At 34.7% G+C, this 27,091-nt stretch overlaps 1 protein-coding gene across 2 annotated transcripts in view; it reads left to right on the top strand.

The window, feature by feature from the left end:
- PAPSS1 (3'-phosphoadenosine 5'-phosphosulfate synthase 1) overlaps nt 1-27,091 on the top strand; it is a 138,387-nt gene that overhangs the window by 92,457 nt on the left and 18,839 nt on the right. For both annotated transcript variants that reach the window (XM_074272379.1, XM_074272378.1), the window contains 2 exons: nt 10,695-10,963; nt 21,397-21,626. In XM_074272379.1, the coding sequence (XP_074128480.1) occupies nt 10,695-10,963; nt 21,397-21,626 (499 nt within the window). The remainder of the gene's footprint in view (nt 1-10,694; nt 10,964-21,396; nt 21,627-27,091) is intronic.

The following is a 27,091-nucleotide window of genomic DNA, read 5'->3' as shown; positions in this document are numbered from 1 at the left end:
AGATGAGGCCTTTATCAGAACCTTTAACTGTAAAAATGTTTTCCCAATTTGTTACTTCCCTTCTAATCTTGTTTGCATTAGTTTTGTTTGTGCAGAAACTTTTTAATTTGGTGTAATCAAAATGTTCTATTTTGTGATCAATAATGGTCTCTAGTTCTCCCTTGGACACAAACTCCTTCCTCCTCCACAAGTCTGAGAGGTAAACCATCCCATGTTCCTCCAATTTATTTATGATTTCGTTCTTTATGCCTAAATCTTGGACCCATTTTGATCTAATCTTAGTATGTGGTGTTAAATGTGGGTCCATGCCTAGTTTCTGCCATACTAATTTCCAGTTTTCCCAGCAGTTTTTGTCAAATAATGAATTCTTATCCCAAAATTTGGGATCTTTGGGTTTGTCAAAGATTAGATTGCTATTTTTATTCACTATCTTGTCCTGTGAACCTAACTTATGCCACTGATCAACTAGTCTATTTCTTAGCCAATACCAAATGGTTTTGGTGACTGTTGCTTTATAATATAGCTTTAAATCAGGTACACTTAGACCACCTTCCTCTGACTTTTTTTTCATTAGTTCCCTTGCAATTCTCGACCTTTTATTCTTCCATATGAATTTTGTTGTTATTTTTTCTAGGTCATTAAAATAGTTTCTTGGGAGTCTGATTGGTATAGCACTAAATAAATAGATTAGTTTGGGGAGTATTGTCATCTTTATTATATTCGCTCGGCCTATCCAAGAACATTGAATGTCTTTCCAATTATTTAAATCTGACTTTATTTTTGTGGCAAGTGTTTTGTAATTTTGCTCATATAATTCCTGACTCTCCTTTGGTAGATATATTCCCAAATATTTGATACTATCGACTGTTATTTTGAATGGAATTTCTCTTTGTATCTCTTGCTGTTGGATTGTGTTGGTAATGTATAAAAATCCTGAGGATTTATGTGGATTTATTTTGTATCCTGCGACTTTGCTAAAATTCTGAATTATTTCTAATAGCTTTTTAGCAGAGTCTTTGGGGTTCTCTAAGTATACCATCATGTCATCTGCGAAAAGTGACAATTTGATTTCTTCATTTCCTACTCTAATTCCTTGGATCTCTTTCTCGGCTCTTATTGCCAAGGCTAGAGTTTCTAGTACTATATTGAATAGTAATGGTGATAGTGGGCAACCTTGTTTCACTCCTGATCTTACAGGGAAAGGTTCTAGTTTATCACCATTACATATGATGTTTACTGAAGGTTTTAAATATATGCTCATTATTTTAAGGAATAGTCCATTTATTTCTATACTCTCAAGCGTTTTTAGTAGGAATGGATGTTGGATTTTATCAAATGCCTTTTCTGCATCTATTGAGATGATCATATGGTTTTTATTAATTTGATTATTAATATGGTCAATTATACTAATAGTTTTCCTAATATTAAACCAGCCCTGCATTCCTGGTATAAATCCCACTTGGTCATAGTGTATTATCCTGGGGATGATTTTCTGAAGTCTATTTGCTAATATCTTATTTAAGATTTTAGCATCAATATTCATTAAGGAAATTGGTCTATAGTTTCCTTTCTCAGTTTTCGATCGACCTGGTTTAGGTATCAGTACCATGTCTGTGTCATAGAAGGAATTTGGTAGGACTCCTTCAATCCCTATTTTTTCAAATAGTTTACATAGCATTGGAGTTAGTTGTTCTTTAAATGTTTGGTAGAATTCACCTGTAAATCCATCTGGTCCTGGGGACTTTTTCTTAGGAAGTTGGTTAATAGCTTGGTCTATTTCTTTTTCTGAGATGGGACTATTTAGACTACTTACTTCTTCCTCTGTTAATCTGGGCAAGCTATATTTTTGAAGGTATTCTTCCATTTCATTTAAGTTATCGAATTTATCGGCATAAAGTTGAGCAAAGTAGCTCCTGACTATTGTTCTAATTTCCTCTTCATTAGTGGTGAGTTCACCCTTTTCATTTTCAAGACTATCAATTTGCTTTTTCTCTTTCCTTTTTTTAATCAGGTTTACTAAGGGTTTGTCTATTTTGTTGGTTTTTTCATAAAACCAACTCTTAGTTTTATTAATTAATTCAATAGTTTTTTTACTTTCAATTTTATTAATCTCACCTTTTATTTTTTGAATTTCAAGTTTTGTGTTTGTCTGGGGGTTTTTAATTTGTTCCTTTTCTAGCAATTTTAGTTGTAAACCCAATTCGTTGGCCCTCTCTTTCTCTATTTTATGCAAGTAGGCCTGTAGAGATATAAAACTTCCCCTAATTACTGCTTTGGCTGTATCCCACACATTTTGGTATGATGTCTCATTATTGTTATTTTCTTGGGTGAAGTTATTAATTATGTCTATGATTTGCTGTTTTACCCAATCATTCTTTAGTATAAGATTATTTAGTTTCCAATTATTTTTTGGTCTATTTTCCCCTGGCTTTTTATTAAATGTTATTTTGATTGCATTATGGTCTGAAAAGGATGCATTTACTATTTCTGCCTTACTGCATTTGATTTTGAGGTTTTTATGCCCTAGTATATGATCAATTTTTGTATAGGTTCCATGAACTGCTGAGAAGAAAGTATATTCCTTTCTGTCTCCATTTAGCTTTCGCCAAAGATCTATCATATCAAACTTTTCTAGTATTCTATTTACCTCTTTGACTTCTTTCTTATTTATTTTGTGGTTTGATTTATCTAATTCTGAGAGTGCAAGGTTGAGATCTCCCGCTATTATAGTTTTGCTATCTCTTGCAGCTCTCTTAATTTCTCTTTTAAGAATTTAGATGCTGCACCACTTGGTGCATACATGTTTAATATTGATACTGCTTCACTATTGATGCTTCCTTTTAGCAGGATATAATGCCCTTCCTTATCTCTTTTAATTAGATCAATTTTTGTTTTTGCTTGATCTGAGATGAGGATGGCTACTCCTGCTTTTTTGGTTTTGCCTGAAGCATAATAGATTCTGCTCCACCCTTTTACTTTTAGTTTGAATGTCTCATCCTGTTTCAGGTGTGTTTCCTGTAAACAACATATAGTAGGATTCTGACTTTTAATCCAGTCTGCTAACTGCTTCCTCTTTATGAGGCAGTTTGCCCCATTCACATTTATGGTTAGAAGGACTAATTCTATATTGCTTGCCATCCTATTAACCCCTGCTTATGCTTTTCCCCTTTCCTTCCCTTTTACCCTCCTATCCAGTATTAAACTGGTAAACACCACTTGCTTTTCACAGCCCTCCCTTTTTAGGATCCCTCCCCCACCTTAAAGATCCTCCCCTTATTTTACCCCTTTTCCTCGAAATTACTGTATTCCCTTCCCCTTAGCTTACTCCTTCCCTTTCACTTTTCAATGAAGTGGAAGAAGTTTCACCATAAATCAGATATGTCTATTGATACACGCTATGTTCATCTCCCTCCTTTCTTTCTCTCAGATATAATAGGTTACCTTTGCCTCTTCATGAGATGTAGTACCACCACTTTATATTTTTTTATGATATAATCTCCTTTCCACCTCTAGTTTCTAAGACAAATTGTACATATGTTCTTTACATATTTTTTTGACAGAAGTATAGTTCTCAAGATTTCTTTTTACCTTTTTTAGAAGTCTCTTGAGTTCTGTATTTGAAGATCAAACCTTTTATGTAGGTCTGGTTTTTTCATCAAAAATAGATGGAATTCATTTATTTCGTTAAATGTCCATCTTCTTCCCTGGACAACGATGCTCATTCTTGCTGGGTAAGTTATTCTTGGCTGCATACCAAGTTCCTTAGCCTTTCGGAATATCATGTTCCAGGCCCTGCGTTCTTTTAATGTGGACGCTGCTAGATCCTGTGTTATCCGTATTGTGGATCCTCCATATCTGAATTGTTTTTTTCTAGCAGCTTCCAATATCTTTTCCTTTGTCTGATGGTTCTTGAACTTGGCCACTATATTTCTTGGCGTTTTGATTTTAGGGTCCCTTTCAGTAGGTGATCGATGAATTTTCTCAATGTCTATTTTAGCCTCTGTTTCCAAAACGTCTGGGCAGTTCTCTTTGATAATTTCCTCGAAAATGGTGCCCAAGCTCTTTTTTTCCTCCCATTTTTCAGGGAGTCCGATTATTCTCAAATTGTCTCTCCTGGATCTGTTTTCCAGGTCTGTTGTCTTTCTGGTAAGGTACTTGACAGTTTTTTCAATGGTTTTATTTCTCTGGTTTTGCTTGACTACCTCTTGGTTTCTCCTTGAGTCATTCATTTCTACTTGTTCCAGTCTAATTTTCAATGAGTATTTTCTTCACTCACTTTTTTTATATCTCTTTGTAATTGTCCAATTGAGTTTTTATCTTCTATGGAATTTTTTTCCATTTTATCCATTTTATTTTTTAGAGAGCTGATTTCTTTTTCCAGCTCTCTAATCCTGTTTTCCTTGGAGTTGTTTACCTTTTCCAGCTCACTAATCCTGTTTTCCTTGGAGTTGTTTACCTTTTCCAGCTCACTAATCTTGTTTCTCAATGATTTGATTTCTTTGTCCACTCTGTCTTTGAATGCATGGGATGACTTCTCCAGGCTCTCTTGCCAAGCTTCCCTTTCCTTTTCCCATTTCTCTTCCAGCTCTCTTGTGAGAGCCTTTTTGATTTCCTCTATGAGGTTCTTTTGTATTGAGGAGCAGCTTATATCCCTCCCAGGGGATACATCTGGGGACAGTCTGTTCCTAGTCTCCTCAGCATTTGAAGTCTGCTCCCTCTCCACACAGAAGCTGTCAATGGTTAGAGCCCTTTTGAATTTTTTGTTCATTTTGTCAGAGTAGGAATCAAAGAAAACAAACTGACAAGAGAAACAATTGGTCTGTTTTGGGGGGGATGGGTCTGGATGGTATTAATGGGCTTCCTCTACAGACTGGGGGTAGGGCAGCAGAGAGCCACTAACAGAACAGCAATGACTGTACTGAGTCTGCGCTCTGAGGCTCTGAGAACGCACCGAGTCAGTCCAGGTGGGGGTTGGGGGTGGCCGGGCTCCGAGAGATGCTGGCTTTCTGGGGTTTTAATCTTCACCTCCGGTGTTTACACCCTCTCTGCTGCTCCTGGCTTGCTGCCAAGACGGAGCATCCACACTGGGGCAAAAGCCCTTTCGCAGAAACGGCAGAGATCGCACCCCTCCCCCTCGGGTCTGAGCTGTGTGAGCTGCCTGTCTTGCTCTGGCTGTCTGCCCTCAGTCTGCGCCCAGTCTGATTGACCCTCCCCCGAGCAAACACAGACCTTTTCTGGCGACTTTCAAGGATGTCTTCTCTTGGTGATTATTTGTGGATTTCTTTCTGGGTCAAGCATTAAATCTGAGGCTTGTCATGAAGTAAGTTCTGAGAGAAAAGGAGGAGCTCAAGCAGCTGTCTGCCTCCACGCCGCCATCTTGGCCGGAAGTCCGGTATTAGTTCTAATTCAGGATGATTAAGATGGAAGAAATAGAAAGAGGAAAGTGAGCTAGGGAAATGTGAGTGAAGAAGCAAGAAAATTTAATGGTGGCCTGGGTTAAGAATCAGCAATCCATGGTAGTGTATCTCAGAATTATGCCACAATTCATTGCTATTGTCACACTCCATTGCCTGAATTTAGAGAGCATGTTTTGGGCTCCTTCATTGAAAGAGTTAATGACAAGTGCCTCCTTTCTCCCCCCCCCCCCTTTTCCTAGAGAAAACATCACAAGTCACTTCTCTGTCTCTCCTTCCCTCCTCCCATTCTTTTTCAGTCAATCTGTTTGTCTGTCTCTGTCTCTCTCTCACACACACACAGTAGCCAGAAAAGGGATCATAAACATAGCACCATATCTTTTCAAAGAGTTCAGATTCCTGGATTACATGCTAAAATAGAGGGGATATAAGGAAATTGCAGTGGAGAAGGAATTGGAAAAGAGTTCTGGATTTAGAAAGAAAGTTAAGGAGCATATATTTTAAATTTAGAGATAGACATTTTTATAGGCATCAATAAATGTACAACTTGGAGAGTTGAGAGGTCAAGACATGAATTACAGATACGAAAATCATTTTTGTGACTTCTGTGAACTTATACTCTTATGTCTTTCTTTCCCTCTGTTACTTCTATGTGTGTGTGTATGTGTATGTTTTTACTGACTCTCCTGCTTCCTACTGGTTTATAAACTTGAGTGGATCCTAGAATTCTGTTTGGCCATTTTCTCTTCATATGTATCTACTCCAAAGATTTTGGTTATCACCTTTATACAAATGACGTCTACTTTTGTGTCTTTACCTGTAGCCTCTAACCCATTATTTCCATTTTCCTGTTAGAGATGTCCTCCAGGATTTTAGCTAAACCTTAAAACAACTTCTCTCTCCCCTTCCCCAGTTGAATTCTTTAACTCTACCTGTCCCTGAATTTTGAACCAAGTCATCTATATTTGAAAATCGAGGTTTCAAATTATCTTTAATGATTCCCTTTGTTCAATGTATTCTATCTGTTGTCCCATGTTATTGGGTTTATCTCTGCAGTAACTTAGCCTCAGAATCTCACAGTTAGAAAGAATTTAGAGACTATCTTAGCTAATTTATTCACATAGTGAAATATTTTCTATATCATTCCCCCAAAGTGGTCATCCTTTGCTGAAAGTTCTCTTTTGTGGTGATATTTGGGCAGTGTTTAAACAAATTATGGAATATATGAGGGTAAAGGTGAGCTCTTAGAATAAGGGCTGTTTTTTGCCTTTTGGGATATTTATAATGAATGGCATATAGTATTATGTATATTTCAGTGACCATTAAGTATAACTAATCTATTCCTCTCACATGAAAGCTTATCAATGTTAAAAGAAGAAATCATATTCCCTGCCTTCTCTTTTCCAGGCTAAATATTCCCCATTTCATTTAATCTAATTTTTCTATGACATTTATCCCATTCCTTCCTTCAGCTTGATTCTGCTATGAATATTTTGCATTTTCTCAGTTTCCTTCCCAAAACATGGTATTCAGAACAGAACTTCATGCTCTGATCTCTCCAGAGCAGAGTGCCATAGTATCTTCACCATTGGGCAATATGTCTCTTTTTGGATTAGTTTTTTTTGGGTTGGCATTGCCACTATTCACTTGTATTGAGCTTGAAGTCCACTAAAATACCTACATCTTTTTTTCTTAAGACTTTCAGTATGTTAGCTCTTCTTCTAGTGTCATCTACATATTTGATAAATAGGCCATTGAGAAAAAATATTGATTAGCACAGGACCATGGATAGGATCTGTGGCATTGAACTGGAAATCACACTTCAAAATGACAGTGAACCACCACTTACTACTCTTTGCAGTCAGTTATTCACTTGATACATTAATAGAGTGGCTACTCTGGCATGACTAACTCTTCAAGCCATGCTAACTCTAGAGATTGCACAATGTCTTTTAAGACATTCACAAGCCACTCCTTTAATTATATATTCTAGAATTTTACCAGGAATTGAAGTGAGGCTCACTAGCTTAAAGTTTGCAGATTCTACTCTCTTTTCTCCTTTCTCCTTTTTTGAGGGGCTTGGTAAAGGCTTGAAACCTTTTATCAAGATGATTAAAATTCTTTATTTCCTAATTCTGACCTAGGCTGTTTTGGTTGATAAGTAGTTATTTGTCTGTTTTCACTTCTGTGGCACTTTACCTGTTAAATCTGGCCTTTCAATGGTTTAGCAACCATAGCCACCCCATATATTAGTATACTAGCTTGTGTTGGTCTTTTCTCTGGAGTTATCTTCAGTTTCAAGGCCCTGTTCTTACCACTCAGGGCCCATTCCATTGAAAATGCTTATGCCAAGATCAGTAGTTCTAGTCTTGTTTCTGCCACTGATTGGGGTGTGTGTTCCTTATATGTGGGCTTTCCTCATGGAGACCTAGGAGTGAAAGTTGGGATGAAGGGGAGATGGAGTAACTTTATCCATAGACACATAACAAGTGTGAGTAGGGGCAGCTAACTGATGCAGAGGGTAGAGTGCTGAGCCAAGAATCAGGAATACCCTAGGTACTTGCAATCTAAAGACCCTGGGCAAGTCACTTCACTACTATAAAGCATCAGTCTCTCGGGAATTTAGGGGATCAAATCAAATAATATTATAACATTTATAAAATTCTTTGCAAATCTTAACGTGCCATAGAAATGCTACCTTTAAAAAAGTATTTGTTGAATCCATGAAATCAGCACAATAATATTTCATTACATTCATGTACCACAATTTGTTTAGCCAGACAATTTCTTTCCTTTTCAGAGAATTCTTTTTTTTTTTTTTTTTTTTCTTTTCTTTTTTTCTTTTAAGCAATTGGGTTAAGTGATTTCCCCAGCAGGTCACAGCTAGTAAGTGTTAAATATTTGAGGTCAGATTTGAACTCAGGGCTTGTACTCTATTCACTGTTCCATCTAGCTGCTTCCTCACCTCTTTTTCAGAGTGAAAATGTGATAAGAGGTGTAGAAATATAATAAATTTATTTATTATTGTCTCACAACATTTAGGGTAATAGTTTTGGCATGTAAGCTCATGGACTATGTCTGCTTAGTTCTTGGAACTCTGTGTTTAGCTCCATGGGTACAAGAATAGAAGAAGTCATAGAAGTACTGTATACAAACAAAAGTATATACTTTTCATCCCTCTGCTGGAAGATAGAAGGTGGGGAGGGGGTAAAGAATACTAATAGCTGTTGAATGAGTTCAAATGCCCCAGGGATTCTTGAGTTCAGATGTTATTGTAGTAAGCAAATATTTCTATTTGAAAAACTTTTGGCAGTAAAGTCTTATATGTACTGCTAATGTGGATTTTTTTATGGATGATCAATCTTAACTGTTTGCATTAGCCATTTTATGTGGCACTAGATTAGTCCTTTTAAGGAAGAAAACTTCAGTAGATAAACCTATGGAATCATTTATATATACATATATTCTGGTTTTTTTGTTTTTTGTTTTTTTAGTGTTTCCTGTTGGAAATGTGTGTCTGTAATTAATGTTACCAAATGGCTATATTTTAAAATCATCTTTGACCTGCTAGTAATCCAAAAATGTAGTTATTGTTCTCTTAAGATACATTACCATTATGAATGTCCTTTTAAAGGGTTGGGAGTCTGTTGCTTATTAACTGGGAAGGAGAAGGACCATTTATCAAAACTGCAGAGCAAACAGCCTGTAATTTGGCAAGTGAAGTCAAAGGTTAATGCTCTACTGAGCCTTGAGTAGCCAGTGAAAGGATCTGTCTAAATTTCAAGATAAAAGTAGAGAAGATAAGGAACCTGGTAAATTTTGGAAGGTAAAAGTAAAAGATTAGAGAATCAGGAAAATTGACTCAGATCCTACCTCTGATACACTAATCAAATAAGATAATATATGCTTATCATTTCATAGACCTTTTAAAAAATCCAGCCTTAGACACTTACTGGCCAGAGAAGTTTGTATCAAGGATTCCAGTCTAAGCCAGGGCCTGAGTAGGAATTAAATTCAGGCTGCCTGAACTTAAGGTTGGAAGTGATGTTTGAGAACATCATTAAGCTCCCTCAATGGCCAGTTGAGGAAACTAAGAAAAACAAAGGAACTTGCCTAAAGTTTCACAGGTAGTAAATAGCAGAGCTAGGATAGGAACCCAGGTCTCTAATTCCCAGTCCAGTGTTCTTACAGCACTAAAATTGCCTCTCTTGGAAAAGAAGCAAAAACTCACTTCAGGGCTAAATAGCCAGGCTCAGAACCAGGACACATAGAATTAGCCACTTTGGATTGCTTTAGATCTGCATTTTGAGCAGAAGGTTAGAATAGGGTCAGTACCATGAAACATTTAGTAAAGGTAGACTCCAACATTTGGAACCAGTGTCAAGCCAAGTGAGCAAACAGAATAATGGAGATAAAAATATGGAAGTTATTGTTGAACCAACAGTTCAAGTTCCCTAATTCCTTAAAGATTAATGCCATGGGTTCCATGAGAGGATTTATCCTGGAAGGTAGTATTAGAGTGGGCTAAGCCTAATTTAGACTGATTTAAAGAGCCATGGCCAAAGATGAAAAATAAGCAAAAAATCAGAAGGAAGGTTAGATAAATAATTGATTCAAGTAGTCCCCTTGACTGTGGAATGTATCTATATACTATAAATGTTTAGCTATTGATAATATTTACATAATGAAAGTATAACTCCCTCTCCTTCCCTCCCTCCCGGGTTACATAGATTTGCTATTTATTTATGTGAAATGATTCATGGGCTCAATCAACTTCAACTAAGCCAGGCAGAGTCATAGGTAATTAAGCCTGAAAATACATTTCAATATAAATACAGTATGTTACTAGATTTAATATTTATTTATTTAATTTTTAAAAATAGTTTTTATTTACCAGATGTATGCATGGGTAATTTTACAACATTGACAATTGCCAAATCTTTTGTTCTACTTTTTTCCTTCCTCCCCCTACCTCCCAGATGGCAGGTTGACCAATATATGTTAAATATGTTAACGTATAAATTAAATACAAATATCTATTATTTTTTAAAAATTACTGCATATCTTTTTGACCAATGACAAAGTCAGTTTCCTTCTTATCTCCCCTCTGTGCCAAGCCGGTTTACATTTAGTGTACTGGGGTTCTAAACATGCATAATTTTTGACTATTTCTTAGAACATCTACTGAACCAAATCTAGAGTTTAAGGTGTATTATTTTTCTTCAAGTTGTAATCCATGATTGAGCTTATATTTTTTAATGCTGAAAATTATCTTCTCAGATGCTGTCTTTGCATTTCAATTACGCAACCCAGTACACAATGGACATGCTCTGCTAATGCAGGACACTCATAAACAGCTTTTGGAAAGGGGATACCGGCGCCCTGTTCTCCTTCTACATCCTCTTGGTGGCTGGACTAAAGATGATGATGTTCCTTTGATGTGGCGCATGAAACAGCATGCTGCAGTGTTGGAAGAGGGAATCCTGAATCCTGAAAACACAGTGGTGGCCATCTTTCCATCACCCATGATGTATGCTGGACCAACTGAGGTAGACATATTTTCAAGAATTTGCAATATGCAGCCTAAAAGCTAATTCTAGTAATATCTTGTTTTTACCTTTGAACATACCTTCTGTTTATTCTCTGGATCTGGATCTAGTAGTGATAGGATTACTAAAGGAGACATGAGCAGTAGTATTCCCATAATGAGAGTTTTTTCTTTTTCTTCTCTCCTATTCCCAGAGTTCCATGTATCTGTTATTTATTTGAAAAATCAGCTCTAAAAGAGGAATAGGGAAACTAGTCTCTTGGTTTTTTGGGTTGTCAACAGCACTTGTAGGGAGTTCGAGAACGAGAAACTAATGCATTTGACAAGCAAAAATAGGGAAATTGGAAACAGGTTTTGGAGATTTATAAATAAAAGGAAAAATCATTTGTAGTACCTTTGGTCCAATATATAGACCTCTTATTTTCTGCTTTTGAGTCTATTGAACTTTTACATAGGCCCACTTCTTGTCCTGTTTGTGGGTTCCTTGAGTAAGAAGTATGCAGGGTCTATTCTCTGGGTTGATCAGGAGGTTCTTGTGACCCTATATATATCCTCTTTTGGTGCTTCTTTTATTTAGTAAGTCTTAAAAAAATCTCCTTATGGACTGCTTTTGCCTTGGAAATCACCCAGTACATGTTTAGTAAATTAATTGTCTTATATTCAGCTGTTTGTGATTCACTGTACCTGAGTTAGAACCCCTCCCAAAAAAGTTGCATTTCTTGCTTTTTTTTCCAGGCAGTTTTCAGGACTATGCTTTCTTTACAAAGGATTCTCTATAGCAGGCCACATCTTCACACTCACAGACTGATGGATGCAGTCCTTTGAGATTTTAATCAGTGATCAATACAGTGAAATACAGCTCTAGAGATTTTCCTCTATCTAGGAACGTCTCATGTATCTGCTAAGTTTATATAGCTTACTTTTATAATTTGGAGGATGAGATGGTCAGCATCAAATGAATAAAGATTTCATAGGAAAATTTAAGTGGATGAAAAATGCCTGTTGTTTCAAACTCTGTGGTGAATGATTAGACCATTGAATAAGTACATCATTACATTTATGTAGGACAAACAATGCAGATAGACAGTGAATAATAGGAGACTTAAGTGGCACTTGAAAAATTGTTTAGTGTTATTAACAGTCCTAAGCTGCTTCCTAGTAATTCTGTATGTTTGTGAACCTTAAAACTGCACAGTTCTCTAAAGCAGGGCTTCTTAAACAATTTCTTTTTCTTGAGAAATTCTTATACGACCTCATTTATATAGGCATACAAATCAAACATTTACTGATTATAAATCATAATTTTGCAACTCATACATTCAATTATGTAACCTCATGTGATTGCAATCCACAGTTTAAGAAGCTTTGCTCTAAAGCAGTAATGTCAAATTCAAATAGAAATGTGGGCCACTAAAACATATATAAAAATCTTTATAGGCTGCATATTGATTTAGTTTTAAAATGTAATGTTATCTATATTTTATTATATTTTTATTTTGTTAAATCTTTCCCAGTTAACATTTGAACAGCATTCAGGATTGTTGCTGGCTACATGCTTGACACCTTTTCATTAAAGAGTCAAATTTATGAATGACTCAAAAAGGTTGATGCGAAAGAATAACTTTTGTCCTATTTCCCATGGTGACCTATTTGCCTGTACCCCAGAAGTGGCACAAATGACATCCTTGAAAGAATGTATAAATAGAAAAGGGGATATGCCAATTGTGTAGCAGATAAAACAGTCTGAAGGTGCCCTGGTTCTGGTCATATAGAAAGACCTGGAGGAAACCTGAGTATCTGTGGCAGAGGATGTAGTTGAGAAACTATAGGATGAGAAGGCATGCATGGATGGATTTGCAGTTTGCACTGTTGAATGAAATATCCAAATACATAAGTCCTGATGATCAGTTGAAGTAGGAAAATAATTAAAATATTTGCTTTTCATTATTATCTTTTGTTAACACCTTTTGGTGAAGTCTCAGAGTCTTTGAAGGATAGATTAGGGATAAGGAATCTCAGAATCCTCTATAAAAAATATAAATGGAGAAATAGTGAGAATAACCTAAGGAAAAAGCATAAGAATAGTAGTTTGTCCTATCCATATCTTCTCTTCCTTTTTTTTCCATTTCTCTTTCCTTTGCAGTTTTTGTCCTACTTTTGCCTTTGTAACAACATACTAAAAAAGCCAGAACTAATCTTCACTAGTTTCTTATTTATTGAAACTTCTCTTAAGAAAGTGTTGAAGTGATTAAAACAATTGATGCTTAAGGTTCCTAACCTTTCTGACAATTGCAGCTTCAAAAAGGAATTTGTTAATCAGCCACATCAAGATTGGGCTGATTTGGGGATCCTTACCCCAAACAAATTATTTCTGGAGTCATCCTGGAAGTTTTAAGCCTGAGAGTAAAGGTTTTAATTCTGTTCCAAGCAATTCAGAATCCTTTAAAAGGGGTAATCTGACCCTTGGGAAGTGACAGGTCAGAATAGATGTCCTAGGCCATTCTTGCTTTGTCTCTATATCTTCCTGGAACTAGAAGGTATCTCACAAACCTTCCCCCTAGAAGTTTTTTTCCTCTTTGGTTTCTTTCTTATTACATAAAGAGGATTGAGAAGTAGTATAAAGCCAAAGAGGGGATGCACAGGCTACCTAGCTATAAAGGAATAGCTTCATAGGATTATGAACTTGGAGTTTGGAATTCTTCTCATTATCCAGAGTGAGAAGATGAGACCTGGTGATTTACAGCTAGTTAAAAAACAAAGATGAATCCAGCTCCTAGAGCACTTCAATTCTAGGATTATTTTTACTTTCACACAGTTCCACCTGTTGTATCTTTTCCCCCCAGAAGAGTACCTATTGGAGAACAGAAGAAAGGAGGTATGTTTTCTTTTAAAGAATGCCCACTCTAGTGTCCATTTTCAAAAGCTTTTTCTTCTAAGTTTATAGATTTAGACTTCTGTAAAAAAACAAACAAACAGACAAATTAAAACCTGTTAAATCAAATTAATAGAATGACTTAATTTTTGGGGGGAGGATATAAAAGTATTTTTTTAAAAAGTGTGGATGCCATTGTGTGTACATGTTTTAGTGGGAAAATGGGGCTGATGATTAAATTAATTTTATTCTTGCTTGAAGTTTGGTAGTAATTTTCTAGCCATTTTTAGCTATTTGTTTATATTCAAAGATAGTTTGAGAAGCATGTATCACTAAAATGAAAAGCTTGTTAGTGATAGCCACTCCTTTTCTCCAAAGGTGTCTCTTTTATGTGTGTGTTTCATGTCCATCTTTTCCACAGCTTTAAGTGAAGGGTTTCTTTTGTAAAATAAAAAACAACTATTTAATTTATGCAGCTTTTCCAGTGACATCAAGAAGAAGCCTGCCAATAATGTTTTTTTGCCAGCTAATAAAAATCTCCCAACAAGGACTCTTCCTTTAATCATTTTCTGTAGATCATTTAGAAGACATTGGTACCAGATTTATTTCTGTAGCACAAATGATTTACAGAACAGCAAACAGCTGTTAAGCCTGTTTAGTTATCAACAGGATATTCATGGTTTTCTAGTCTGTAAAGATTTAATGGGCATGTTTCTTAGATTCTTGTTTAGTTCTGTCTCCTCCTGCCCAGCCTTTTTTGTACTTTTCTAACAGTAAAGAGGTGACTGTACATGCATTTTTGTGCTTTTTTTAAAATGGAGCTTTACCAGCTATGCCAGAAATTCCATCTGGTATCTTTGCAAATAGCTCTAGAAAAATTAGCTCATTTCTCAATAAGACATGTGGTGCTTGGGTATGTAATTGGGACTGTAAATGTATATAAATTTTTAAAAAAATATCTAATTACAAATTTAAAGCATAAAGAGAAGCAGCTATGACTCTTCACACGTCTTGAAGAACTAGGTACAAGTCCGACCTCTGACATATGGGACTCTGGGCAAGTCACTTAATGTGCCCCTAGTAATAACAGTCTGAAACAAAATGTCTAAGAGTTATTGTTATTGGTAAAGGGAATTTCATTGCTGTTGGTCCCTTTCCCACTAATGAAATTATATGTTCAAACCTCCCCTCCCCCCAAAAATACTATAGAACCTAAATAAAATAATTCTTTAATGATCTCAATTACATTTTGAACTTTAGCAAACTTAACTGTTAGAGATTGGGTTAGGGTGAGGATATTTGTTCTTTAGGATCAGAATTATCAATGTTTCTGAAAACCCACTAACTCAGATAGGTTATTATTAGTTATTTTTGAGCTGAGGCTGATCTTTTCGAACATTTATGTATAAATATACAAGTTTAACAGGTATATGGGATGTAATTACCATCAGTTATATTTTGACAAATGGGATTATCACATAGTTGGTGGATACCCTTTTAAAAAAATCAAGTATGGGAAAATACTGCTTTTAATTATATGTGTGTGTGTGTGTGTGTGTGTGTGTGTGTGTGTGTGTGTGTGTATACATATATATATATATATATATATATGTATGTATGTATGTTTATATAAAACTTTTAAGTGCTTAACAAATATTAGATCCCTAGATTCTCACAATAACCCTGGGAGGTAGGTGCTATTTATTTTTATTTTGCAGATGAGGAAACTGAGGCAGACAACTTCACTTGACAATAGCTAGTAAATTCTATGAGGTCAGATTTGAACTCAGACTTTCTAGACACCAGGCCTAGTACCATGCCACATAACTGCTTCAAAATGTTTGTACAATCTTTATTAGGACTCAATAGAGCTGTAAGGGACCTTGGAGGTGATGTGATTCATTTACCTCATTATACCCGTAAGGAAAATGAAGCCCAGAGGTCCAACGTTATACAAGGTGGCATGTAGCAGAGCCATGATGGGCCCTTAATAACCTCTGATCTTAAATCTACTTCTCTTTCCATTCATTCTTAAAAGGTTGTCAGGATATGTATGTATCCTCTTGTTATAGTTCATTTACACCCTACATAGTGCACTTATGGCTATGGCTCCAGGGAAATTCTTTTAATATCTTGAGAGGTTTGATCTGAACTGAACTCTTAGTCATAGAAGCTTGCATCTTAAGTCTTGTAATGAATTCTCTTTGAAGAGTTGGATAAATATGTTTTTGATTTCCTTTGTCTTAAGTGTTTTCTTAGTTCAAAACTGAAAATATTCAGAATCTCATTGAAATTGTAGTAAGGAGACAAACCAAAATGTTCACAAGACCACAAACCACATTTTTGTTGGTTGTTAGCACTAAAATAAATAGCATAGATTCAGAAACATCAAGATATTTTTGAATGCTTTTAAGAAGTTGGTATGGTAAGTAGTTGTAACAGATTCTTAAACATAAACTTTATTTGTCACTTTTGAAGCTAGGGGATTAAATGGAAATGCCTAGGGACAGATTGTAAAGACCTGAGGATGAACTCTTGAGGAACAGATATTAAGGGGTCAAGAAAAGAATGAGGAAATAGAGAGGAAGCTGTTAAGAGGGCAATAGAGTTTAAAGAATGGCATCTTTAAAGCCAAGGTAAAAAAAAAAAAAAAAGTATCTAGTTAAAGTTTTTCACTTTGAGATCATGAACTTATTTTAAAAATATTCTTATAATAATGTGCTTCATTATAATTGATTGTATGCTTTATTTTACATAAAACATTCTTCCACAAAGGAGTACATAGGCTTTACCAGAGGCCACAACACACAGAAAGGTGGAAAGCCTCCAAACTAGTAGATGGAATTAATCAATAATCTCAAAAGAGATCAAGGAGGATGAAGTTTAAATAAAAAATTATTGCGTTGGCACTTAGGAGGTTCTTGGTGCCTCTTGGGAGAACATAATCACCAGAATAGTTGAGAAAAAATAATGGACCTCAGGGATATTTTTTTCTATGAAATTTGGTAGTGAAGGAAAGGAGATGCATTAATTAATTGAACAGAAGAGATAAAAGAAAACTTATTTGTTTTTAGACTTTGGGAGACCAGAACATGTAAGTAGTTGGAGAGTACAGAGAATTCTTTGGTTTTCTTTTTCTACTAAAACTAGGTTTCCTTGCCTTGTATAGTCTAGACTTGCAGGCTTGATCTCAGGATTGATCAGGCATAGGAACCGTAACCTGCTCTGTTTTTCAGATCTGACTGATTTCCCTCCCTTTAGATAGCTTGATGGCCTTTGGTCTAAGTAGCTCACCATATTGGTAATTGGTCTTAGTAAGGGCACTTGGTCAATTTAGCTTACTTGAATCTCAGAACTCCTGAACTCAAGTGATATACCATCCTCCTCAATAGCAGGGACTACAGGAATGCTCCACTGTGCCTCTTAAGTGATTTTTAGTAATTCCCATTGATTCCCATTGATCCTTTCTTTGCAGATGATTCCCAAATCTGCATGTAGAGATCTATGGGGTTATGACTAGATGATATGGGATATGACTAATACCTTTTAGATGACCTCAGGGAACAACATTATAACTTTTTACTTCTCACTTTACACTGATTTATTTTCTTATTTATAACAGGGTTCAAATATGGTCTGCCATAGATTCTGTATTCTGGATGATAAGAATTAGTAACATTACAAAACCATGCCCAATTTCTCTTTTTTCCATAGGCTATCTGTCTCAGACTCTGAACTTAGAGGCTTAAACAAACATCATTGTTATTGGCCATGTGATTTATTAACAGAATCACATAATAATTTAGACAAAGTATTGGGTATAAGAAAGCTTGAATCATTTCTGTGCTTTGGTCAAGGAGGGAAAAGAAGAAGCTACTTAATTGGAATTATTTCCACAATTCATGTCAAGTATCAGCCTAGGAGCTCATCTGCTTGAGTTAAATGTTTGTTGAATTGAGTAAGAAAGTGTCATTGATGTGGTAGCTGTGGAAAATGCACAGGATTATATATTAGATTTGAGCTGGAAGGGACCTTAGAGGCCAGTGGTAATGCCTTGAAGATGAAAGAGAGATTTAAGGATCTTAAATGGGTCATATTTTTAAAAAAAGAACAGATTTGAAAGCTTTGTGCATCAACTTGGCCATGTTTCTTAATAGTAGTCAACTATATTTTTGGAAAATATTTATTTTATTCTGAAAAGAAAAACTTTGTAATATAATTTTTATTTTTATCTTTTACAAGTACATGTAAAGATAGTTTTCAACATTCACCTTTGCAAAACCTTGGGTTCCATTTTTTCTCCCTCTTTTCCACCCCTCTCCCAGATAGCAAGCAATTCACCATAGGTTAAACATGCGTATTTCTTTTAAACATTTCCATATTTTTATGCTGCGCAAGAAAAATCAGATCAAAAGGAGGGGGAAAAATGAGAAAAAAAGGAAATAAACCATTACCAAAAGAAAATGAAAATAGTATGTTTTGATCCATATTCAGTCTCCATAGTTCTCTGGATACAGATGGCTTTTCAGCACAAGTCTATTTGAACTGCTTTAAATCACCTCATTGTTGATCACAACTGATCATCAAACAATTTTGTTGTTGCTGTATACAATGTTTTCTTGGGGGGTGGAGAGTGGGAGAAATTAGAAATTAAATCATTAAAAAAGGGGAGTTAAATTAGCATGTACATAACCCTTATTTTGCATTAATTATTAGTTCCTGTGAAAGATTCCACCTTAGAGGTTTAAAATGTTCTTCAGTTTTGTTCTTTCTAGTTTGTTCTTTTCTAGAAAGAACTAGAAGGAAAATATATACTTGAATAAGCAATGTTCCCCTTCTATTTATATGGCAGTTTTAGTCTCCAAAATCCTTTATACAAATTTTCTATGTCTTTACAAAATGGACAAAATACATAAAATCTAGTTTCATCCATATCTGCATTCAGCCCTAGAAATAAGTCTCTGTGTCCCAGGATAGCAGGACAAGGATTTCAACTAGGAAATCTCCTTCTTCTTTTAATTCTCTATTTTGGCTCACTTAAAGCTATAACCAAACGGGTAAATGTTTTAGGTAGGTTATCTAATCTGTACTGTATTAATACTTAGGATTAAAGCATGCTGTTTACATGACTTTTTTAAAAAATTGCTTTTACTGGGTTTTTTTTTTTTTTTTTTTTTTTTTTGGCAGCCACTTCCCTAGGCAACTTGTCATCTTCTTCCTTCAAAAAAAAAATGAATGTTTTCCTTTAGACTGGGAACCTGGAATGTGATTGCAAAAGTCTCTCCTTCCGGCAATGAAATGCATTCATGTTTCATTGTAGGCTAATAAAATATAAAAGAGAAGAGGAAAAACAAAACACTTTGAGAGAAACTTTCAAGTTGTCAGAGTATCATGGAAAGTTTGTTCAAAATTTAGGCATCCCTTAATTTCTCTTTCATCTTATAAAACCCAAATACATTGTCAGGATCCGAGCAACTTGGCATACCCTTCACTATCTTTGGAAGAACTTGATGACTCAATCCAGACTTTGAGGCACAGTTTAAGAAGTTCATTTAATCTTTTTAGGTTTATTTAGTGTGTTTTACACTTACTATACCTGATTTTAGTGGTATGCCTGATCCTATTAAATACTTAACCAGGCAAGAAATGAACTATGGACAATAGAGGGTCAAACACTCTGGTTACAAAATCTATGCATTAGGACATACCACATGCAGCAATGAGTTCCCATTTAATCATTCATGATGTTTAACTGATAAGTCTCAATTCATTTTTTTTTTTTTTTTTTTTTTGCAAGGCTTATGGAATTAAGTGACTTGCCTAGGGTCACATAGCTAGTAATAAGTATTATATGTTTGACCAACTTTGAACTTAGGTTCTCCTGACTCCATGGCTGGTATTTAATCCACTGTACCATCTAGCTGCCCCAATTCAAATTTTTTAATAGCATTGTAAGAAGTATAGAATTGTAAAGAGTATTACTAATTAAATTTCCCTAAGAGTTCACAATACTTTTTTTTTTTTTTTTTAAATGAAAGTGGTTCATAGAATAAAAAACAATGAAAATGACTGGTATAGGGTGTAAAGCCAGTCTAGAAGCCAGTAAGACCTGGTTTCAAGTAATGTCCCCTGTGTGACCTTGAACAATTTCCTTAACCTTTCAGTACCTTGAGCAGCTCTGTACAGTTGTCCTTTGAGAGAAGATGCCAGCTTGCATTGGGAGAGGGAATTTTCTTACTCAGCATTTCCATATATTAATGATGTTATAAGTCTAATTCCTGTTGCTTATCAGGAAGCACTGAGGCCTAGTTGAAAATGATGATTAAAAATGCTGGATCAAATTAAATTTATACATGAAGAAGTTAGAGAGGAATCTTTCTGAAATCTTTTTTCCTGCATGAAAGTTGGAAATTTTGGTTTCAAAAAAGTTAGAAATCACATTTCATAATTACTTAGTTCAGTGTCTTCACTATAGGTGAAAAACTAAGGCCTTCTGTATTTCCATATGGCCAATCACTTTTGATCTGATTATTTATATAAAAGGATATTGATTAAATTAATTTAAATTGAATCTTGAATATGTAAATAGATAAAAGTATGTACATCTTGTCCCCTCTCCCCATACCTAATTAATTTGAGTACAGGGAGTTTTGCTTTTTTGTAAAATCAGGTTCTAATATATAATAGGTGCTTAATAAATGCTTATTGGTTAAATGATTTGTTCATGATTTTTAAAAATTATCATTGTTTTTAGCTTCATAAGATGATATTCATATTAATCTAATACGGCTTTAATATCCGTTAAAGTTTTACTCTGATGTCTTCTTTGCATGAGGTGAGGTGTTTTCACAATTCCTACTACTCTGAGACGATAGTGCCCTACATTATGCCTGCTTGTCATTGTAAGGCTTGCCTAAGTCCTAAGAAGCTCATTCCAAAATAGACTGCAGTCTCAGCAGCACTCCCAAATACTTATTCAATAAGAAGGCATTAAGCTTTCCAAATCAGTGGGGTGAGAAAGAATAGTAATGGGGCCTTATCTGCAATTGCATATTAACTTGGTTTTAAAATGTGTGTTTTATTGTATTTTTTGTTGAATTGTATTTATATTGTATTTATCTGTGTTTTATTGTATTTTTATTAATTTTGTTAAATATTTTCCAATTACATTTAAATCTAATTTGGGAGGCACTCAGGAGCAATGTGGTTCCCAAGCCTGCATAGACTATGTGTATCTCTTTGCTCTACACTAATAGAGGACCTTAAAAAAAAAATCACAGATTTTTAAAGTTTCAAAGAATAATCTTAGGGGCATCTAGAAGTCACAGAATATAGCTTGAAGTCAGGAGGACCTGAGTTCAAATTCCGTCTCAGACACAACACTTAATAGCAGTGTAACAATGAGTAAGAAATTTAAGCCCCAATTATCTCGACAAAAAAGAAAAAAGAAAGATAATCTTGCTGTATATTGGTTATTTAGGAGGATTCATTTGGTTTATTTTCCTTTGGACAATGAGTAGAAATAAGGTTATTTAACTTAACTTTTTTTTTTTGTTCTCTAGGTCCAATGGCACTGTAGGTCACGAATGGTTGCAGGAGCTAATTTTTACATTGTTGGAAGAGATCCTGCTGGCATGCCTCACCCAGAGACTGGGAAGGATCTTTATGAGCCAAGCCATGGGGCCAAAGTGTTGACAATGGCCCCTGGCTTAATAACCTTGGAAATTGTTCCCTTTCGTGTAGCTGCTTACAATAAGAAAAAGAAACGAATGGACTATTATGACTCTCAACAGTAAGTTTTAAAATCAGCATATTCTGCTTCCTTATTTTTTGTAGGCCTTTTATTATGGTGGTCTTGCAGTGCTTTTAGTATGTTTTCTCATGACCCAAATGGTCATGACTTTTGTGGGTTTCCTATTTTTATTTGTCATTCCTTTAAAGTCAGTATAGAGTCCAACATTGAATCCCATCCATAAGTGCTAGGGTTTGTTGGGTTTTTGTGGATTACTTGAACCTTAGTAAGCTCTATTTATTCCTTTTTCCAAGATATGTGGCAGTTTTTTGCCTGGAAAGTAAGAAAGGTTATAAATTTTTAAAATTTCTTTTCTGCCTTGTGTGTCTGACTTCTGTTATTGAAATAAGATGGTATAGCAAGTAGTTTTAGAACTAGAAAAATTTAGGTTCAAATCATGTTACTTATTAACTATCTGTGTGACTGTGGATAAATCATACAACCTTAGAGTAATCATAGACTGGTTGGGTTTAAATTAGATTGTAACTTCCTTGAGAGGACAGGGGATGTCTTTTGCCTCCTTTTATAACTCCTCTTTTAACATAGTGCCTGGCACATAGTAGATACTTAATAATTTATTGATATTGATTGGTATAGAGAGGATACCCATGTTGAGAAATCATAGCTTTTTGATGTATGCCAGTGGTTTTTGTTAGAGTGAATCTGCTGGTAGAAGGTTTAAGTAGACAGGAAAATTCTTAGTCTTAATTTTTTTTTTTTTTTTTTTGAGATCTACATCTTCCTATTTCACTTGACTGCATAAGTAACTTCATGAGGAACATAAAGGTTGATCTCGTCTGGTGGGGATGGTTACCAGGAGTTCTTACACTATGAATACTGAGAGAAAGGGTTATATCTCTTCCTTTCTAAACTTCTTTCCTTATATATGTTTGTGATTGACCTGTTTTTAGAATACATGGGAATTTAGGATTAAAAAACCCAATCAAATTGCTTAAACATTTTTTCCTTCATGCCCTTAAACTCAATTGAATTTGTAACAAATATTTGTTTGATTGACTGTTAATTTTCAATAAAAGCCATAGCTTTTCAGCTGGAGAAAAAAAAGAAAGAACTAGAAATGTTTATTTTTAAAAAAATTTTCCCAATGTAGGATACTACTTCTTTTTATTACCTGCCTGTGTTTTTCGTTTTTCTAAACAATAAATGCCTGCTATATATGCCAAACTCTGAGGAGATACTAAGGATATAAACACAAAAGGAAGACAGTCATTTCTATTAGAGAGATAAAGGAAAGCTGGTTTTGAGTCATATTTTAATGAAATACTTCTTAAGTTCTCATTATAGCTAGCATTTATATATTACTTGGGAAAATTTACAAAGTAGGTGCTATTATTATCCTCATTTTACATAAGAGAAAGCAGGCTGAACTAGATTAAATGACTTAAAAACTAACTTTATGTAAACAAAGTTCACAGTTTCTTACACTTTCTTTGAGTTGGAGTGGGGATTAAGGAGAAGTCCTAAAAGAATCCTGGCCTTTCCCTTCTCCTCCTCAAAATCCTATTATATTCGTTTTACTTTCTTATGTTCACATGCAGGTTTTTAGAATTCATATAAATAGCTGACTAATGTGTTAGAAATGTCCTTGATAACTTTCATGTTTCCTTAAATCTGTTGAATATTGCTTTAAAAAGACTCTCTTTTAATCATTCAAAAGATAAATAATTACATCAGCTCTCATAAGATTTTCCAAAGATGAATTCTATATTAGTTACATGAGTGGCTCATTTTCTTGGGAAAAAAAAAAATTTTTTTGTTACCAAATTTTAATAAGTTATGACTTGAGAGCGTTAAACCCTTCTTAGTTGCCTTACTTTTTATATTTATGTATTTAAATGGAATTTAGTTGATGAGACTGTGTTGGAAAGTGATTAAAATTTTGTGGCAAAGAGATAGCCTTTGAAGTATTTTAAAAACACAGTTATTAATTATGCACATATGAGGTTGTCTATTGTTTGATTAATGGAAGTTATATCATGCCAGCTTTTAAGTAATTAATGATTTTGCAGTTTCTTATTTGGCTAGTTTATTATAGTGATGTGGGATGGTATTTTAAAAAAAAAGAAAACTCTACATGCTTTTATGCATTCAGTCATAACATTTGTCATTAGGGAATATCTGATTGGAAAAAAGACAGGCTTAAGTTATAAGGACCTCAAGGTGCTTCTTTTTGTCAAGAAATCTTCTATTAGGAAAGGAAAAAAAATCCTTCTTTTCAGAAGTTAGGGTTAAGTTTTTAAGGTTATTTTTCCTATTTGTAGCTCCCTTTCTTTTATATATTGTGGAGAACATAGGCCTTTAACAAAATTCACACGTCTATAATTCTCATTACTGAAATCACTGTAAGACACAATAGTTTATAATGCCATAGCATCCTCTTCCCCTCTGATGAGGAAGGAAAATGGAGAGAAGGTTATTGAGTTATGCTTTCCCAGATGACTTTGTAATAAATTGTCATTTTATTGTTCTTTATATTGTTATTAAGTTAGCCTTAAGCCAAACTTTTAAAAAGTTATTTATTTCAATACATAGATGGATCTCATTAATTTTGGTACTCCCTCCAATGGTGTAAATCCTACCAGTTTCATATCCTGTTTGGCTCTTGTCCCTATCTTCTATTAATCTTCTATAAGAGGTTCTTTCACTTCATAGATGCTAAGCTTGTTTATTTGATGAACTCATAATATGGGGATGAATTCTCGAGACTCTAGGCCTATAGAAGGTGAAGTTCTGACTTTTCCCACTGTTCTGGAAAGGCATCATATATAGTCCTGGAAAGGCTTCATATGTAGTCCTGGAAAGATAATATCTTTGCTTTCCAAGGACAAAACTAGGTAAACAGAGAGAGACTCATCTCCACTTGCCTCTCCATATGATGATGAATTCTTTCACTGTGGAAATGCATGAAGTAAAAAGATGGCTCTACACCAAAAGGAGATCAGGGAGAGGACAAGTCAGTTCTGCCACAGAAACGTAACAGCATCCTAAGACTGGGGCTAGTTCTTTGTTATCTTTCAGTTGTTTTGTTCTTTTTCAGTATCAGCTATACTTTCGCAATGGAGAGGAAGAAAGGGGACCAGTGAAAATGTTTGTGATTTTATTATACTGACTTGTCTTTTATATCTTGTCACCAAGTTTTATCATTTCTTACATTTTTTTCTCCCAGGATTTCTGTTGCCATTCTAAATCTGGTCCTTTGACTACTCATGTCTTGATTACTCTAGTAGGCCCCCAATGTCTCCTTATCTCCAGTTTTATATACCTTTTGTCTTCCAGACTATCCCACATGCCACATCAGATCAATATTCATGAATATCCAAAGCACTAAAACATTGTTTACATTATTATTCTCAATTAAATACAATGCCTGTCTTAACTGATGAGCTTCTGAGGTTCCTTCTCATCCTGTCATTTAAAATTCTAATTGTTATCAAAAGTTTGTTCTGAGCAAAGGAGAATATGCAAGACAGTCAACTGGAAATGAATGAAAAGATCATTGAGTTTCTAGTGCTAAGGGCTTATTTAGGACAGATTTCATGAATGGCTCTTATGTCACATCAGTACTTTTGTGTTTCTCCAACAAGTGAGTGTTGGCAGAGGCAGAATAGAAACAGAAGAATCGGGAATAAGGATTCTTATAAAAGGCAAGCTGAAGAATGATCCCTGCTTTAGAAAATAATAATACCAGGCCACTTTAGACTGTTGTTATTATTATTTTTTTTTTTATTGTTAGAGCACAGTAAAATTACCACATTTCCATTATAAAGTTTACAGGAAACTATTGATATCTTGAATTTCAAAACTACCCTCAGTTTGTGTGCATGTTTTTCACTTGTTTACTTGTGGGATGGATCCAAAGTTAAAAGATGCTGTGGCCTAACTGAAAATTCAGTGCTTTGTTTCATTTAAGAGAAAGCATAGAAAGTAGTTTATTGTATATGTGGATTGTAAATTGTATTCATATGAGCATATATATCTATGCAAATTAGAAAATGGAATGATTAATGTGGATCAATTTTCATTTAAGCTGATAGATTTGAGATTAACTAAAATTATTTTCAGTTAATATACAATTCATATAACTGGGAAAGAAGACTTGAGAAAATAAAAACTATTTTATTTTTTGTATTTTCTTGTCTTTGAAGTCTGCCACCCACTCCCAAGATTTGCATTCTTGCTTCCTTAGATTGACATACTTATTTTTCTTCCTTTGGAAAAAAAAAATCATAATTTTTCAGACTTTCAAATGTTGTTGACTTTAATCAGTTTTGCAAATATTTTAGGTATTTGTTTTTGTTCTGACTTTCACTTTTAATCAGGAATGAAAGAGAAATGGAGATCTGTATTACACTAAGCCTAGAATTGTGGAATTGTAGAGTAGAAAAGATTTTAAAAGTTATTTAGTTTCTAATCTATTTCTGAAGTATTAATTCTCCCCAAAATGAGTATCCAACCTCCAAGTGAAGATGTCCAAAGGAGACAACCTCATTCCATCTCAAAGCAGTTGATTCCAGTCTTGGACACTTCTAAGTGTTAGGAGGTTTTTCTTTATGTTGATCCAAATCTTATTCCTATAGCTTTTCCTTTGGTTCTAGTTCAACCTTCTTGAGCCAAGAACAATGATTCTAATCCATTTTTAAAAATAATCTTGCGTATCACATTTTCCTTCTCTCTCCCTCTAAAAAACAACAAAATAATTCACTTTAGCTCTTTGATAATGCTTATTCTCTCAGTATCTTGGTTACTGTTTTCCTGGGCATGGCCCAATTTGTCCATCTTAATGAATATTACCCTATATATCTGACCAGGCATTAACTACATTAGTGCTATTACTGCCTTCACTCTGGACATTACTTTTATCATTGTTTGCACTCTAATAGCATTAGCTTTTTTGGTCTATCACAACACATTGTTGAATTTCTCATTGGGTTTGAAATTCACTAAAATTCACAAGACTTAACATTTATCTCTCAGTATTTCATAAGGCCCATGATTTCATTGGTGTGATGCAATTTGTTTTAGAGATGGTCCTTAGGAATTATTGTGTCCCACAAAATTTATCAGTTATCATCAGCCAACTTGTTAGTGACAATCCAGCCTCTTTACCTTCTAAGCTGGTTCTTCAGTGACAGACCAAGTTTCCTACCTCAGTGTAATTGCTCACTTCAAAATATCACCTTTCAGAATCCTACATGAAGGTCCACCTTGATCAAGATTAAGGCTCACCTTCACTAACTTTACCAGCTGAAATGGTTTCCTTTCTCTCCATATATTTCTGGAGCATTTTGTCTGTATCTCTCTTACTTTTGCTCCCCAACATACTTTACCTTGTATTATCCTTACCTGTGTATATTTAGCTGGGACAATGTATGTTTCTTTTAAAAAAAAAATTAATGATAGAATTGTTTTGGCACAATAGAACCTTCTCAGCAAATATCCAAATA

This window comes from Sminthopsis crassicaudata, chromosome 6 (assembly GCF_048593235.1).
Source record: "Sminthopsis crassicaudata isolate SCR6 chromosome 6, ASM4859323v1, whole genome shotgun sequence".
NCBI classification, from domain to species: domain Eukaryota; kingdom Metazoa; phylum Chordata; class Mammalia; order Dasyuromorphia; family Dasyuridae; genus Sminthopsis; species Sminthopsis crassicaudata.
The sequence above is the reverse complement of the archived record's forward strand: the minus strand, read 5'-3'. Positions and strand labels throughout refer to the sequence as shown.